This window comes from Delphinapterus leucas, chromosome 7 (genome assembly GCF_059928025.1).
Source record: "Delphinapterus leucas isolate spDelLeu-1000000601 "Yukka" chromosome 7, BTC_Dleu_Yukka2, whole genome shotgun sequence".
Classification (NCBI taxonomy): domain Eukaryota; kingdom Metazoa; phylum Chordata; class Mammalia; order Artiodactyla; family Monodontidae; genus Delphinapterus; species Delphinapterus leucas.
Genome location: NC_143135.1, coordinates 24,087,062 through 24,101,473, shown reverse-complemented (window position 1 = coordinate 24,101,473; position 14,412 = coordinate 24,087,062). Strand labels below are relative to the sequence as shown.

Genomic DNA, 14,412 nt, shown 5'->3' with positions numbered 1-14,412 from the left:
ATTTTTAGATGAAATTAAATGTCTCCTAAAAGCCTTTTATAGTAACTGCCTTATTCTTGGTGATGTAGGTTACCAAGTATCAATATATTACAATACAGTTCCTGCTTCTCATAAAATTTTACCTACCTGAAGTCTATTCCAGTGTTAAGCTAGCTAATACAACCTCTGTAAAAATTAATTTAGATAATGAGGCTGTTGCTCACACATTAAAATTTACTATATGATCATTCTTATTTTGAGAGATTTTCTTATCACTATATAGAGCTCAAGTTTTTAAGCAGTCAAGATTCTGTTTATAGCTTCATAGCATAATCCTATAACTGTAAGAGTCACATGGAATATAAATAGGAAGATCCAGGTTTATACTCTTAAAAATGATTCACTTGGACTCATGCTTCTGGCTTGTGACAGACAAGCTTGTGTCAGACCTATCCTCTCATGGAGAACATTGGAAAGCTAGATAAGATACAAAAAGGCTGTGGAGAGCTATAAAAGCAGCAAGAATTTGAGGGGCCAAGATTTTGAACAGAAAAGAAGTGCAGAGATATGAGCTTGATATTTGTTCTTCTTTTCTCATGAGGCATTTATTACTTTGTAAGTATTGGCCAACATACTGAGCAGAGTTTACAGCGTTTTCATGGGTCTGGAGGGAATAAAAATTGGAGTTCAGGACCTGCTAAGGAAGAGGGCCTCTAGTTAACATCCCAGGCACTCAGTTGGATCCCTGAACGGCCACCCTAGAAATAAGGGCAAACCTGAAATCAACTTGCCTTTACAAAAAATGAGACTCAGTTTTATACCAGTCCAATCTCAGACTGGATTAAGATGATCTCCCTCTATCCTCTCTTCCAGAAGCAAACATAAGGCTTTGGAGGAAAATAGAGCCTCAAATTATCTCTGTATTTTTTCATATGCAAATGCCCAGCATTCAGTAATAAATTATCAGGCATACCCAACACATAAGACCTTATATCTGAAAAGCAAGAGGGGGATAAAAAAAAACAACTGGCAATAGAAACAAACCTACTGAAGATCCAGATAGTGGAATTGTCAGATATAGGTTTTAAAATAACTGCAAATAATATGTTCAGGAAAACAGAGAACAGTTGACAACATGGAGAATTTAATAAGAGAACTTGAATCTGTCCAAAAAGAATGGAGGGGACTTCCCTGGCAGTCCAGTGGTTAAGACTTTGTGCTTCCACTCAGGGGGCACGGGTTCCATCCCTAGTTGGGGAACTAAGATCCTGCATGCCATGCAATGCGGCCAATAAAATAAAATTAAATTAAATTAAATTAAAAAGAAAAAGAATTGAATGAACATACTGAACTGGAAAATGCAACAACTAAAGTTAAGCATTTAGTAAATGAGCTTAAAAGGAGATTAAATATGGCCAAAGAGAAGATTACTGAATTGGCGGATAGAGCAGTAGATGTTATCAAGACTCAGTCATGAAGAGAGAGCAAAAGAACTTCTCTTTGTTATGAGAAACCAATTAGAGATTGAGAAGGCAAACCACAGAGTGGGAAAATATATTTGCGGTTCCTCTAACTAACAAACAACTCATATACAGTACATGTAAAGAACTCCTGCAGAGCAATAAGAAAACGACAGACAAATGAATAGAAAAATGGGCAAAAGACTTGAACAGGCACTTCACAAAAGAAAATATCCAAATGACTGAAAAACACACAGAGTAGTTTATCTCACTAGTCATCGGGGATATGCAAAATAAAACTAAAAAGAGATACCACTACATACACACCAGAATGACTAGACTGAAAAAGACTGTGTACCAAGTATTGCGAGAATGAGAAACAACTCTAACTCTTACCTGAGTGTAGATTGGTTCAGGTGTTTTGGAGAACTGTTTGTCAATATCCACTGAAGCTAAACATGTACGTGTCTTTTGACCTAGTAAGTGCACTCTTACATAGATTCTTAATAGAAATGTGTACATATGAGCAGCAGAAGACATGTACAGCACTGTTTATTCATATTACCCAATGTTCATCAACAAAAGCTTGGATAAATAAACCGCAGTATATTCCCACAGTGTACAGCAATGAAAATTAAAGAAGTATTCCAACAAACATTACCATAGATGAACCTTACAAACATGACATTGAGCAAAAGAACAAGAATATAGACTGTATGATTCCATTTGTGTACATTTGAAAGAGAAGTAAAAAACGTTTATAATATTAGAAGTCAAAAAATTCACCCTTGGGGAGGCAGTTGGAGAAAGGGGATAATGACTGGGTGGGGGAGTATGGTAGGGGGATTTCTGGGGTGTGAGTGATGTTCTGTCTTGATCTGGGTGGTTGTGACACATTTGTGTCCACTGAAAAATCATTGAACTTCACACTTATGTTTAGTACCCTTTACTGTAGGCATGTTACACTTAAAAAGAAAAAAATCATTCTCTAACTTTGTATAGACTAGTAAAAATGTCACTTTTCCTTTTAGAGGAATTTGGTCCTGCTCTTAAAGGTCTGTGGTAAAAGTGTTGGAGTGGGTAAAGCACCTAGAGCCTATGCTCTGTAATGAGAGAAGCCACCACAATGAGAAGACCCCGTCTCATTTCTCTAGTTGCAGCGAGCAGGGGCCACACTTCGCTGTGGTGCGCAGACTTCTTATTGCGGTGGCTTCTCTTGTTGCGGAGCACGGGCTTTAGGTGCATGGGCTTCAGTAGTTGTGGCTTGCAGGCTTCAGTAGTTGTGGCTTGTGGGCTCTAGAGCGCAGGCTCAGTAGTTTTGGCGCACGGGCTTAGTTGCTCTGCGGCATGTGGGATCTTCCCAGACCAGGGCTTGAACTCGTGTCCCCTGCCTTGGCAGGCGGATTCTTAACCACTGCGCCACCAGGGAAGTCCCTTATATTTAGACTTTGCTCAGATTTTAAGAAATATTATTATATTCTGATATTTGATAACAGAAAAATTATGAATATTTGATATTTTATGAATTTGCTACTTTGGATAATTGGATATTTTTGGACTTTATAAACATTAGTAGAACAGTACATAGAGTAGTGCCTGGTGCGTTATAGTTACATGAGAAGTAAGTATTTGCTCAATGAGTGAATGAAAGAAATGTAGAATAGAATCATAGCCATAACTTAGAAATGGTTAATTTCAGAAATGAGCAGAGGCTGTTAGGACTCATATACTTAATACTAAGCTCTTACTTTTTATTTTAACTTCTTGATAGTCATTTTAGAGGTTAAACCCAATAATCTAAGCAAAATATCACTATTAACATCTGTTTTCTCCAAGAAATCTTGGCTTCTGAATAACTAAAGACCTAATTAATAAATTAGGGTGTTTTCCTCCCCTTTGGTTCTGGGTGAATTGAACAAAGGTTGTATTGCGTTAAGCTTACATTTAATGACGGTTTGCACATTCCGCACTTGTCAGTATTAAGGTGTGGTGGCATTTTTAATTGTAGGCAACACTGCCTTCTATTTATGAGAGATTTATAAGCAGTGACTGCAAAGGACATTATTAAAAAGAAGTTATGAGCTATTATCTTCCTGTTTTGCTTAAAATAAAATAAAAAGTGAGGAACTCAACACGTGACAGTTTCAACTATAATTTTAAATTATTCTTAAATTCTAAAACCTTTTTTCCTTCTTATACCAATGAGAAATCTTGCATCTTCGTTTCAAAAGTGGTGTTTGGGTGAGTTTTGTTGGTGCTAAAGTGGTTATTTGATTCCCTGCATTCTATTTTCAATGAGCAGGTGCGGGCTTTCTATTTGAACGTACTGAATGAGGAGCAGAGGAAACGCCTATGTGAGAACATAGCGGGCCATCTGAAAGATGCGCAACTTTTTATCCAGAAGAAAGCGGTGAGTGATACTTTGTAAGCCGAAGGGTGACACCTGCTGGCAGGAGAAGAGAGTGCAGCTGTGTGAGAAAACCCTTCCATGGAAGTGTCATTTCTATTTCACTTGAGCTAAGCACACTTAAAAAAACTAGTATGAATCCCCAATCAACCTCTGATTCTTTTCTCTCTGTGTTTTACCTCCAGTATATATGCCATATCCATTGATCCTTAGCTCTTTGTCCAGTGTATAATAATTTAGTTGAGTTTAGGGTGAATGGCCTCCTATGCTGTTCAGTCTGACTGCAGCCAAGTTCTGTGTAAGAGGGTGATGTCCAATGTCAAAATGTGGGTCCTGCCACAATTTTGCTTAGAATTCAGGTGATAAGAAATACAGATTACATTTTTGTGATTTGAAGTCAGCCTGACTACTTGATGTTATGAGGCCTGACCCTCCTTCGGAAGAAACTAGAAACTTGCACGTTTTCTGGGGTCAGAACTGAGCTGCTTCCAAAGACTCAGGCTGAACTTTTGAGCTGAGGCACCAGGGTATTTCTGATGGTAGCTCGTTGTGTTGTGTGCTCTGCTGTGGTCTCCCGGCCTGCCGCAGGGGAGTTAGCCTCTTGTAGATTTAGGAACCCTGGCTATTTCTTTGTCTCTTGGTTGCTGCTTCTCTGTTCATGGGGGCAGCTGTCTGGGATGTGTTCTAAGGCCCGGAGATATGTACCAGCAGGCTGGATGCTCTGTCTGCAGGCAAGGTTCTATAACTGTGTTTCACCAGGGCGTGTATGAAAGATAACCCTTTAAGTCCCTGGGCGCTAATAGTTCTTGCTGTCTGGGGCAGAGAGCCTGACAGTCGCTCTGTGAGATAGGTGGGGCGGGTATTTTCTCATCTCACTGATAAGAATGAATAAGACCGTTTGTAAGTAGAGAACTGGGCTTGAACCCTTGGCCTTCTCCTCTCACATATGCTGAAGCTGCAAGGCCCCCTGTGGGTTCTTGATGCCCCACGTCAGGATCAGCCCACGGTCAGGAATTCCTGCTTGAAGTATGCTTAGTTGCCCAGCAGGGGCCAGTGTTTGTACATCTCACTTTAAATTCAGGCAGTGTCTGGGCCTGTTTCTTAATGCAAATCGCTATAACTTTTTGCGTTCCTCCGAGGTCAGCCCTTTACCTGCTGTAAATGTAGCTCACCTCATAACGCGTTTTTCTCACGGTACTCTACGAGGTAGATGTAGTCATCCCACTTATTTTTCTGGGGAGTGGATATGAACTGTGTGAGGTAGATTTAGTTATCTCACTGATTTCATGAGGAGTGGGTACTGAAGCCCAGATGAGTGACTTAGGCAAGGTTGCTCAGCCAGTATATGTCCAGGACGCAAGCCTTCCTCCGTGTTGGTAAATGCTGTGTGGTTCTGCCTCCCGTGGAAGCGTCCGTCCTCCCCTCTGGAGTCGACCCTGTGAGGCGGACTCTGGGGACTGGTGTAGTGAGGGCTAGGGTAATGTTTACATTATTTTCACCTGGTTACAGGTTAAGAACTTCAGCGATGTCCATCCTGACTATGGGGCCCGCATCCAGGCTCTTTTGGACAAATACAACGCTGAGAAACCTAAGGTGAGCCCAGAGCATCCTGGCTGTGGCAGAGGGGGTGTGTCGTGGATGGGCGTAGTTGGGTTTCCTTTTATGATGATTCTCCTCAGGGACAGCTATTCCGTTTCCTAAGCAGCTGTTCAGAATCTCATTTGAGATATAAAGAGCTCACCTGGAAAGCACATGCTCCTTGTTTTAGCCCTGGGCAGTATAAGACAGTCGAAGGTGAACAAATTCTGAATGCTTATTTTCATTTGAGCACAGATTAAAGCTAAGATAAATACTGAGTTGCTGCCCAAGTGAGTTAAGTAACCTGCCGGTCTTGGTCTTTCGAAACAGAGCGCGATTCACACCTATGTAAATCCCGGGTCTCACTTGGCTGCAAGGGAGAAAGCTAATCTGTGAGGGTCGTCCGTCCGCCTATGAAACAAAGCATAATGTTGACACACATGCCCACTCATCGCTGGATGGAAGATTCTCCTGCGCTAGACACGCAAATGCAAGTTTATGTCTGTACAATGATAATCCCAGGTTTCTATAGCAAATAACGTAATAATGGCTTTTAATGCTATCTTCCTAGGGGTAAATGAACGTTAGAGCTTAACAATCATTTGAAAGAAACGTGTATTTGCTTTTGACAGCTGATTATTTACTTAAAATGACTAGAATGAAAGTTTCTAGCAGAAATACGATTTTATTTGATAAGAAAAAATCTTGGTGAAATTAATATGTTTACATATCATCTCATGGCCGTTATATAAAAATATGGCTGTAATTATATAAGAAGAAAAGATAAAGATAATCCACTCAGAAATTTAAATTTTTCTAAGTTCCTTATAGGAAGCACAATTTGGTGTCTTTTGAAAATAACTTCAGTACCATCATGGCTTAATGTTTATTCCTGCTTGGAACTGATCAGATTTTTTAAAACTTGGAATTACATTTATGATAATATAGTATTGATTTTGCAACAGGCTGATCTGTAATTGCTTATCTTTTTACAATAAAATAATCTGTAAATAAAAATAGAAGACTGGTATTTGGTTTCTTTAGGCTCCATATATAACTTGGAATGTCTCAAGACTCTGAATCTGAGTGTCATCTGTTATCAGATACTTACCCGTATAATTAAAAATATCAACCTCACAAGGGTAGTATGTTATTTGTTTAAACCAATAGCCTTTAGATAGCTTCTGAGATACAGGGGACCAGAACTTTATTCTATTGGGAAAACAGCAAATTTCCCAGCTTTGAAAATTGCTTAGATCTCTTGTTCACTAGCTCACTTCTTTATCTAATTATGAGTTTTAATTAAAAAATTTTTTTTTCCTTTTTTTCTTCCCAGTTTTATTGATATATAATTGGCATACAGCACTGTATAAATTTGACTCACATATATCATGAAATGATTATCACAATAATTTTAGTTAATGGGAATGCCCTGGTGGTCCAGTGGTTAGAACCCAGTCCTCTCACTGCCAGGGGCCCAGGTTCGATCCCTGGTTGGGGAGCTAAGATTCCACAAGCTGCGTGTTGCGGCCAAACAAAAAAAATAAGTTTAGTTAACATTAATCATCTCACATAGATACTGTACGACATTAAAGAACTAGAAAAAAAATTTTTTTCATGTGATGAGAAATCTTAGGATTTACTCTCTTAACAATTTTCATATGTAACACACAGTAGCATTAATGATATTTATTGTACATGACATCTCTAGTACTTATTTATCTTATAACTAGAAGTTTGTACCTTTTGACTGCTTTTTTCCAGTTCCCCTCTCTCCTACCCCCACCTGATAGTAACCAAAAATCTGATCTCTTTTTCTTTTTTTTAAAAAATTACTTTATTTATTTTGGCTGCGTTGGGTCTTTGTTGCTGCACGCGGGCTTCCTCTAGTTGCGGTGAGTGGGGACTACTCTTCATTGCTGTGTGCAGGCTCCTCATTGCCGTGGCTTCTCTTGTCGTGGAGCATGGGCTCTAGGCGTGTGGGCTTCAGTAGTTGTGGCACACAGGCTCAGCAGTTGTGGCTCGCGGGCTCTAGAGCGCAGGCTCAGTAGCTGTGGCGCACGGGCTTAGGTGCTCCGCAGCATGTGGGATCTTTCCGGATCCCCTGCATTGGCAGGTGGATTCTTAACCACTGTTGCACCAGGGAAGTTCCTGATCTCTTTTTCTGAGTTTGTTGATGATGTATAAATAACCTACAACACGATGTTAGTTCCTGTTATACAACGTAGTGATTCAGTATTTCTGTACATTTAAAAATGATCACCACTATAAGTCTGGTTATGATATGTATGATACCATACAACAGTATTACATAGTTATTGACTATATTCCCCACACTGTACATTTAATACCTATGACTCATTTATTTTGCAACTGGAAGTTTGTACCTCTTAATCTCCCTCACCTATTTCTTTCCTCCCCCTACCACCCTCTCCTCTGGCAACTTTGTTATGATTGTTTGTTTTGGTTTTTAGATGCCACATGTAAATGAAATCATGCAGAATTTGTCTTTCTCTGTCTGACTTATTTCACTTAGCATAATACCCTCTAGGTCCATCTGTGCTGTTGCAGATGTCAAGATGTTATTCTTTTTTATGATCGAGTAATATTCCATTATATATCACATCTTTTTATCCATTCGTCTGTTGATGGGCACTTAGGTTGTTTCCATATCTTGGCTATTGTAAATAATGCTGCAGTTAACATAGGGGTGTATATATCTTTTTGAATTAGTGTTTTTATTTTCTTCAGATAAATACACACGAGGGGAATTGCTGGATCATATGGTAATCTTTTTAAAAAGTTTTGAGGAATATCCATACCGTTTTCCATAGTGGCTGCACCAATTTGCATTCCCACCAACTGCACGAAGGTTCCCTTTTCTCCACATCCTTGCCAACACTTGTTATTTGTTGTCTTTTTGACACTAGCCATGCTGACAAGTGTATCTCATTGTGGTTGGGATTTGAATTTCCCTGATAATTAGTGATGTTGAGCATTTTTTCATGTGCCTGATTGCCATCTGTATGTCTTCTTTGGAAAAATGTCTATTCAGGTCCTCTGCTCATATTTAAATCAAGTTGTTTGTTTTTTTGACATTGAGCTATGTAAGTTCTTTGTATATTTTGGATATTAACTGCTTATCAGATAGATCATTTACAAATATCCTCTCCCATTGTGTAGGGCCTCTTTGTTTTGTTGATAGTTTCCTTAGCTGTGCAAAAACTTTTTAGTTTGATGTAGTCTCATTTTATTTATTATTGTTTTTGTTTCCCTTGCCTGAGGAGACAGATTGAAAAAAATATTACCGAAACCAATACCAAAGAGCTTACTGCCTGTTTTCTTCTAGAAGTTTTATGCTTTCAGGTCTTACATTTAATTCTTTAATCCATTTTGAATTTATTTTTATGCATGGTGTGAGGGAGTAGTCCAGTTTGATTCTTTGGCATGTAGCTGTCCAATTTTCCCAACACCATTTATTGAAGAGGCTGTGTTTTCCCCATTGTATGTTCTTACTTCCTTTGTTGTATATAAACTACCTGGATAGGTGTGGGTTCATTTCTGGGCTTCTGTTCTGTTCCATTGATCTATATGTCTGTTTTTGTGATATACTGTTTTGATTACTGTAGCTTCTTAGTATAGTTTGAAATCAGGGAGCATGGTGCTTCCAGCTTTGTTCTTTCTCAAGATTGTTTTGGCTATTTTGGGTCTTTAGTGTTTCCACACAAATTTTAGAATTATCTGTCCTAGTTCTGTGAAGAACGCCATTGGTATTTTATAGGGATTCCATTGAATTTATAGATTGCCTTGGGTAGTATGGTCATTTTAACAATATTAATTCTTCCAGTTCATGAATATGGTATATCTTTCCACCTGTTTGTGTTATCTTCAGTTTCTTTCATCAGTGTCTTATAGTTTTCTAAGCACAGGCTTTTTGTCTCCTTAGTTAGATTTATTCCTAGGTATTTTATTCTTTTTGATACAGCTGTAAATGAGATAGTTTTCTTAATTTCTCTTTCTGACAGTTTGTTGTTAGTGCATAGAAATGCGACAGATTTCTGAACATTAATTTTGTATCCTGCAATTTTACTGAATTCATTGTAGTCTTATGGTTATGAATTTTTTAAATAGGGCTCAGAACCTCAAGTTTTTTCATTTGTTTTTAACCCGTATTTGCCTATCGTGCTTGAAAATCAAGGGGAACACTTTAAAAATGAGTTCTGAATGCTAATTGAAAACTTGTTTTCCTTGAAAATTCTTATTCCCTTCATCTCAGATCTTCAAAACCAGTTTGTGCTTACTCTTAGGAATCAGATCTTGAGCATCAGGAAACCATTAGACACTAGTAGATACAAATTCTCAATCTTTTAGCTCAAACTCCTTTACTCTCCTGTCAAAACTCTCCTGCTTAAATCCTTCCTGTGTTTGAATGTGCCTGGAAACTGTTATATTTGTAGACATGGAAAACAAATTTATCAATTTGTACCCAATGGTGAATACTTTCAATATAGTAATTTTACTATATAGTTACATCTCTTTATTAAATATATAAGATAAAGTCATAAAAATTAATATACTTTGATGATGGGAAGGAGGTTATTTATTTAAATATTGGTTATAAACACAGTGTTTTTGAGCTGATTTTCTGCTTTGTTCTATTCTGTAGTCTAAAAATAAGCTGGTAGTTAAATTACATGTATCTAACATGTTTCCATATGTAAAAATCTGCATGGAGGTGTCCCCAGTTCTACTCTGGAGACCTATTTTGTAATTTTCAAATATAAATACTGATGAAGTTAACTTTTCCTTTTGGGTTTTACTTCCTGGGAGTTACTATCTAATGATATTACTTTTAAGTGACATTAAGATACACAGGACCCATGGTGATGGCTAGCTCATAATAACGGCAAAAGTGCAAGAATGCAAGAAAAGGAAACCTGTTTTTCCTTTCTCAGGAAATCGGGATTGCAATTCAAATTGCACAAGTGTGTTTTCAAGCCTTTGTTCATATCATGCCCACTAATATTTCATTGGCCAAAGCAAGTCACATGGTTAAGCCCAAGTCAAAGGGTGAGGCAGTGTACTGTACCCACAGAGCCAATTGTGTGTGTGTGTGTGTGTGTGTGTGTGTGTGTGTGTGAACATATCTGGACATTAACCTAATTTCCCATAGGGCTCCCCTCCCATCAGTTCTTCAACACTACTAGCAACTTCCCTTGGTCATCACCCTCTTCTTGTCCTTACTTCCCCTGTTTAGATTTTGTAATTACTCCAGAACCCAGCCTTGGTAAACTAAACCTCTCACTTATTCATTTCTTACACTGGAAATGACTGTGGCAGGAGCAAAACACAGCCCTACGAAGCGGGCTTTTAAAAATTTGACCACGACCTCAAGTGGGCCCTCAGCACGCCTGGAAATCTGACTTTCCTTCCTCAGTAAACTCTCCTACTCCCTCTGCTCCTAGTTCATCAAGGATAGGATAACTTCCTTATCTTTTCCTCCACCGAAGTCCTCCATCTTGCCAGCACTGACATCCACGTGCTCTTTTTTCCTTCCTGTTGACACAGATGAGTTCGGTTCATATTGAAAGTTAGCCCCCTATACGTGCGCTGGTCCATGCCCTTCTGCCTGCTCTGGAATTCTGTATCATTCTTCTCAGAATGACTTGCTCTTGTAAGTCTCCCTGAATCCTCTCTTGATCTCATAGGCCTCTCTTGTTCTTTGCCCCCTTTATTCTTCTCCCCAATATCTTATAAGAATTACCTTTACTTGCTATCTTCACTCTCTTCTGTCCTTTCTTGAACCTACAAGCAGACTGCCCTTGCCAAGGTCACCAATGACTTCCATGCCACTAAAATCCAATGGTTCCATCCAGCAATCCCACTTCTGGGTATATCCCCAAAAGGAGTGGAAGCAGACACTTGAAGAGATATGTGTAAAATGTGTAGCATTATTCACGAGGGCCAAAAGGTGAAAACAACTTAAGGGTCCATTGATGGATGAATGGATAAACAAAATGTATATCCAGACAGTGGAATATTATTAAGCCTTAAAAAGGAAGGAAATTCTGACACACACTACAACATGGATGAACCTTGAAGACGTTATGCTAAGTGAGATGAGTCTGACACAGAAGGACAACTGTGGTATGATTCTGCTTCTATGAGGTACCTAGAATAGTCAAATACACAAAGACAGAAAGTAGCATGGTGGTTGCCAGGGGTGGGAGGAAGGGAGAAATGAGGAATTCTTATATAATGGGTGCAGAGTTTCAGTTTGGGAAGATGAAAAAATTCTGGAGATGGATGGTGGTGATGGTTGCACAACAGCATGAATGTATTTGCCACTGAACTGTACACTTAAAAATGGTTAAAGTGGTAAATTTTATGTATATTTTACCACACATCACACACACACACACACACACACAAAGCCCAATGGTCCATTCTCATACTCACCTTGCTTGGCCTCTTAGTGTTTAAAAACACTTAATCATTGACACCTTTTTTTTAAAGAAAAAACACCCAGCTTTTTTTTGAGATAGAATTCACCTACCATAAAATTCACCCATTTAAAGTGCATAATTCAGTGGTTTTTAGTATAGGCACAGAGTTGTGTAATCAACACCACAATCAATTGTAGAACATCTCTGTCACCCCCCAAAAAACCTTGTACCCATTAGCAGCACTCACCATTACCCCAACTTAATCTTGCCTTGCAACCCTTGGCCATCACGAATCCGTCTATAGATTTGCCTATGTTACACATTTTATTTAAATGGAATCATACAACATGTGATCTTTTGTGACTGGCTTCTTTCACTTAGTATCATGTTATCAAGATTCTTCCATGTTGTATCATGGATCAGTACTTCATTTCCTTTTATTGCCAAATAATATTCCACGGTATGAATAAGCTTTTTTATTGATCCATTCATCAGTTGGTAGATGTTTGGGTTGTTCCTACTTTTTTGGCTATTGTGAATAATGCTGCTATGAATATTTGTGTACGTGTTTTTGTGTGGACATGTCTTTTCATTTCTCACATTCTCACCTTCTTAAAATGCGTTTTCACTCGTCTTCTGGCACACCGCTCCCTAAAAATCGACTCCTGGTGTTTTAAAATCTACTACTCTTCTAAAATGAGGGCTTGGTCTGGGCTTATAGAAACACTGAGAGATTACCTTGTTGCTTTCAAATTCAATGTAGAATTTCAGTTTAAAAACATTATTTTTTTCCTTTCCCATATAAAGGGGCATCAGTCTAATTTGTAATCTCTGCTACAGAAATGAGTTTTAAGAATTTCTTAGCACTTGCTATTCTGAAAGGAGAACAATGGGCAAACTGCTTGGCCATGTCTTTGCCTCTTAGTTCATGATAAAGGCAAAGGGCCAAATTCTATTTTCAGTGATCTGATAAGACAAATTGAAGGCTTTAAAATCCTTATCAGAGTTTTAAAGATGTGAAAGGTTAGTGGAGGTGAACTCAAAAAGTTACGTATACTTTTTTTTTTTTTTTCTTGCGGTACGTGGGCCTCTTACTGTTGTGGCCTCTCCCGTTGCAGAGCACAGGCTCTGGACGCGCAGGTTCAGCGGCCATGGCTCACGGGCCCAGCCGCTCTGCGGCATGTGGGATCTTCCCAGTCCGGGGCACGAACCCGTGTCCCCTGCATCGGCAGGTGGACTCTCAACCACTGCGCCACCAGGGAAGCCCTACTTTTGAGTTTTTGAAAATTTTAATCAATCACATGTAGAAAGCTCGACTATGACACTCTTTGCAAAGGAAATACTTATTCTCTCATTTGACTGTTAAGTGAATTTTGCATTGTCGTTTTTATTTTTGTTGTTTTGCTTTGTTATTGTTTGCTTAAAGTATGCTATTTTAAATTGTCCTTGTATTTTCTGCTCTTGAATGAATTGCATTATGAAACTATATGTTTAAGTAAAACTCACATTTTAAAGAGTATAGTGGGTTGAATGATGGTCCCTAAAAGAATATGTCCATGTTCTAACCTCAGGAAGCTGTGAAGTTGACTTTATTTGGAGAAAAGTTTTCTGCAAGTGTCTCCAGATGAGATCATCTGGGATGATCAAAGATCAGTGTGCTTCTAAAGAGACCAAAGGGGAGGAGGAGGGGCAGCTCATATGAAGATTGAGGCAGAGATTGGAATTTTACAGCCACAAGCTAAGGAACACCTGGAGCCTCCAGAAGCTAGAAGCAGCAAGGAAGGATTCTTCCCTAGAGCCTATGGAGGGAGCATGGCCCTGGAATACCTTGATTTTGGACTCAGCCTCCAGAATTGTGAGAGAATGAATTTCCATTGTTTTAAGCCACCAAATTTGGTGACTTGGGCAGCCCTGGAAACGCACAGAAAGATGATGCTAGTTTAATAAAATGAAAACTTTTTGAGTAGCAGAGGGATTAATTTTTTTGTTCTCTGAATCGCCTGATGCCCCTCTCTGGGTTGGGGGCAGCTTCTCTTAGGTAGTGAGTGACTCCTCATTACCGTCCACCGCTGCCTGCCCTGCCCCCACCTCAGTCTCTGCCATCCCCCGGAACTTCTTGGTTCTGGTTCTTCACTGCCAAGCTCGTTGCCTGAAAGCTCCCAGCTCCCCTCCTGTTAGCTAATTTCCAGTTTCCTGGACAGTCTCTTCTTTCAGCTGGACTGTGAGCTTTGATCCAGTCCATCAACATGGCACTTCCCTCTTCACCTGGTCGGGACAGGGGTCCCAATTTCAAAATGTAGAAGCATTCTGGATGCATGAAAAACAAAAACATAAAACCCCAAACAGAAAGTAAATTGGTGCAGCCACTGTGGAAAACAGTATGGAAGTTTCCCAAAATAACGAAAAATAGAACTACTATGTGACCCAGCAATTCCACTCCTACGTATAGATATGAAAAAAACAAAAACAGTAATTCAAAAAGATACACGTGGAGGGCGGAGTCAAGGTGGCGTGCTAGGATGACGCGGAATTTGTGTCTCCT

The 14,412-nt window shown here is 39.2% G+C and overlaps 1 protein-coding gene across 1 annotated transcript in view; it reads left to right on the top strand.

Annotated features, from left to right (window-relative positions):
• The window catches only part of CAT (catalase), a 47,332-nt gene extending 33,333 nt beyond the window's left edge, over window positions 1-13,999 (top strand). Inside the window, exons 11-13 of the mRNA XM_022583656.2 lie at window positions 3,742-3,849; window positions 5,356-5,439; window positions 5,755-13,999. Coding sequence (XP_022439364.1) covers window positions 3,742-3,849; window positions 5,356-5,439; window positions 5,755-5,820 — 258 coding nt within the window. The 3' untranslated portion in view covers window positions 5,821-13,999. The remainder of the gene's footprint in view (window positions 1-3,741; window positions 3,850-5,355; window positions 5,440-5,754) is intronic.
• Window positions 14,000-14,412: the final 413 nt, after the last annotated feature.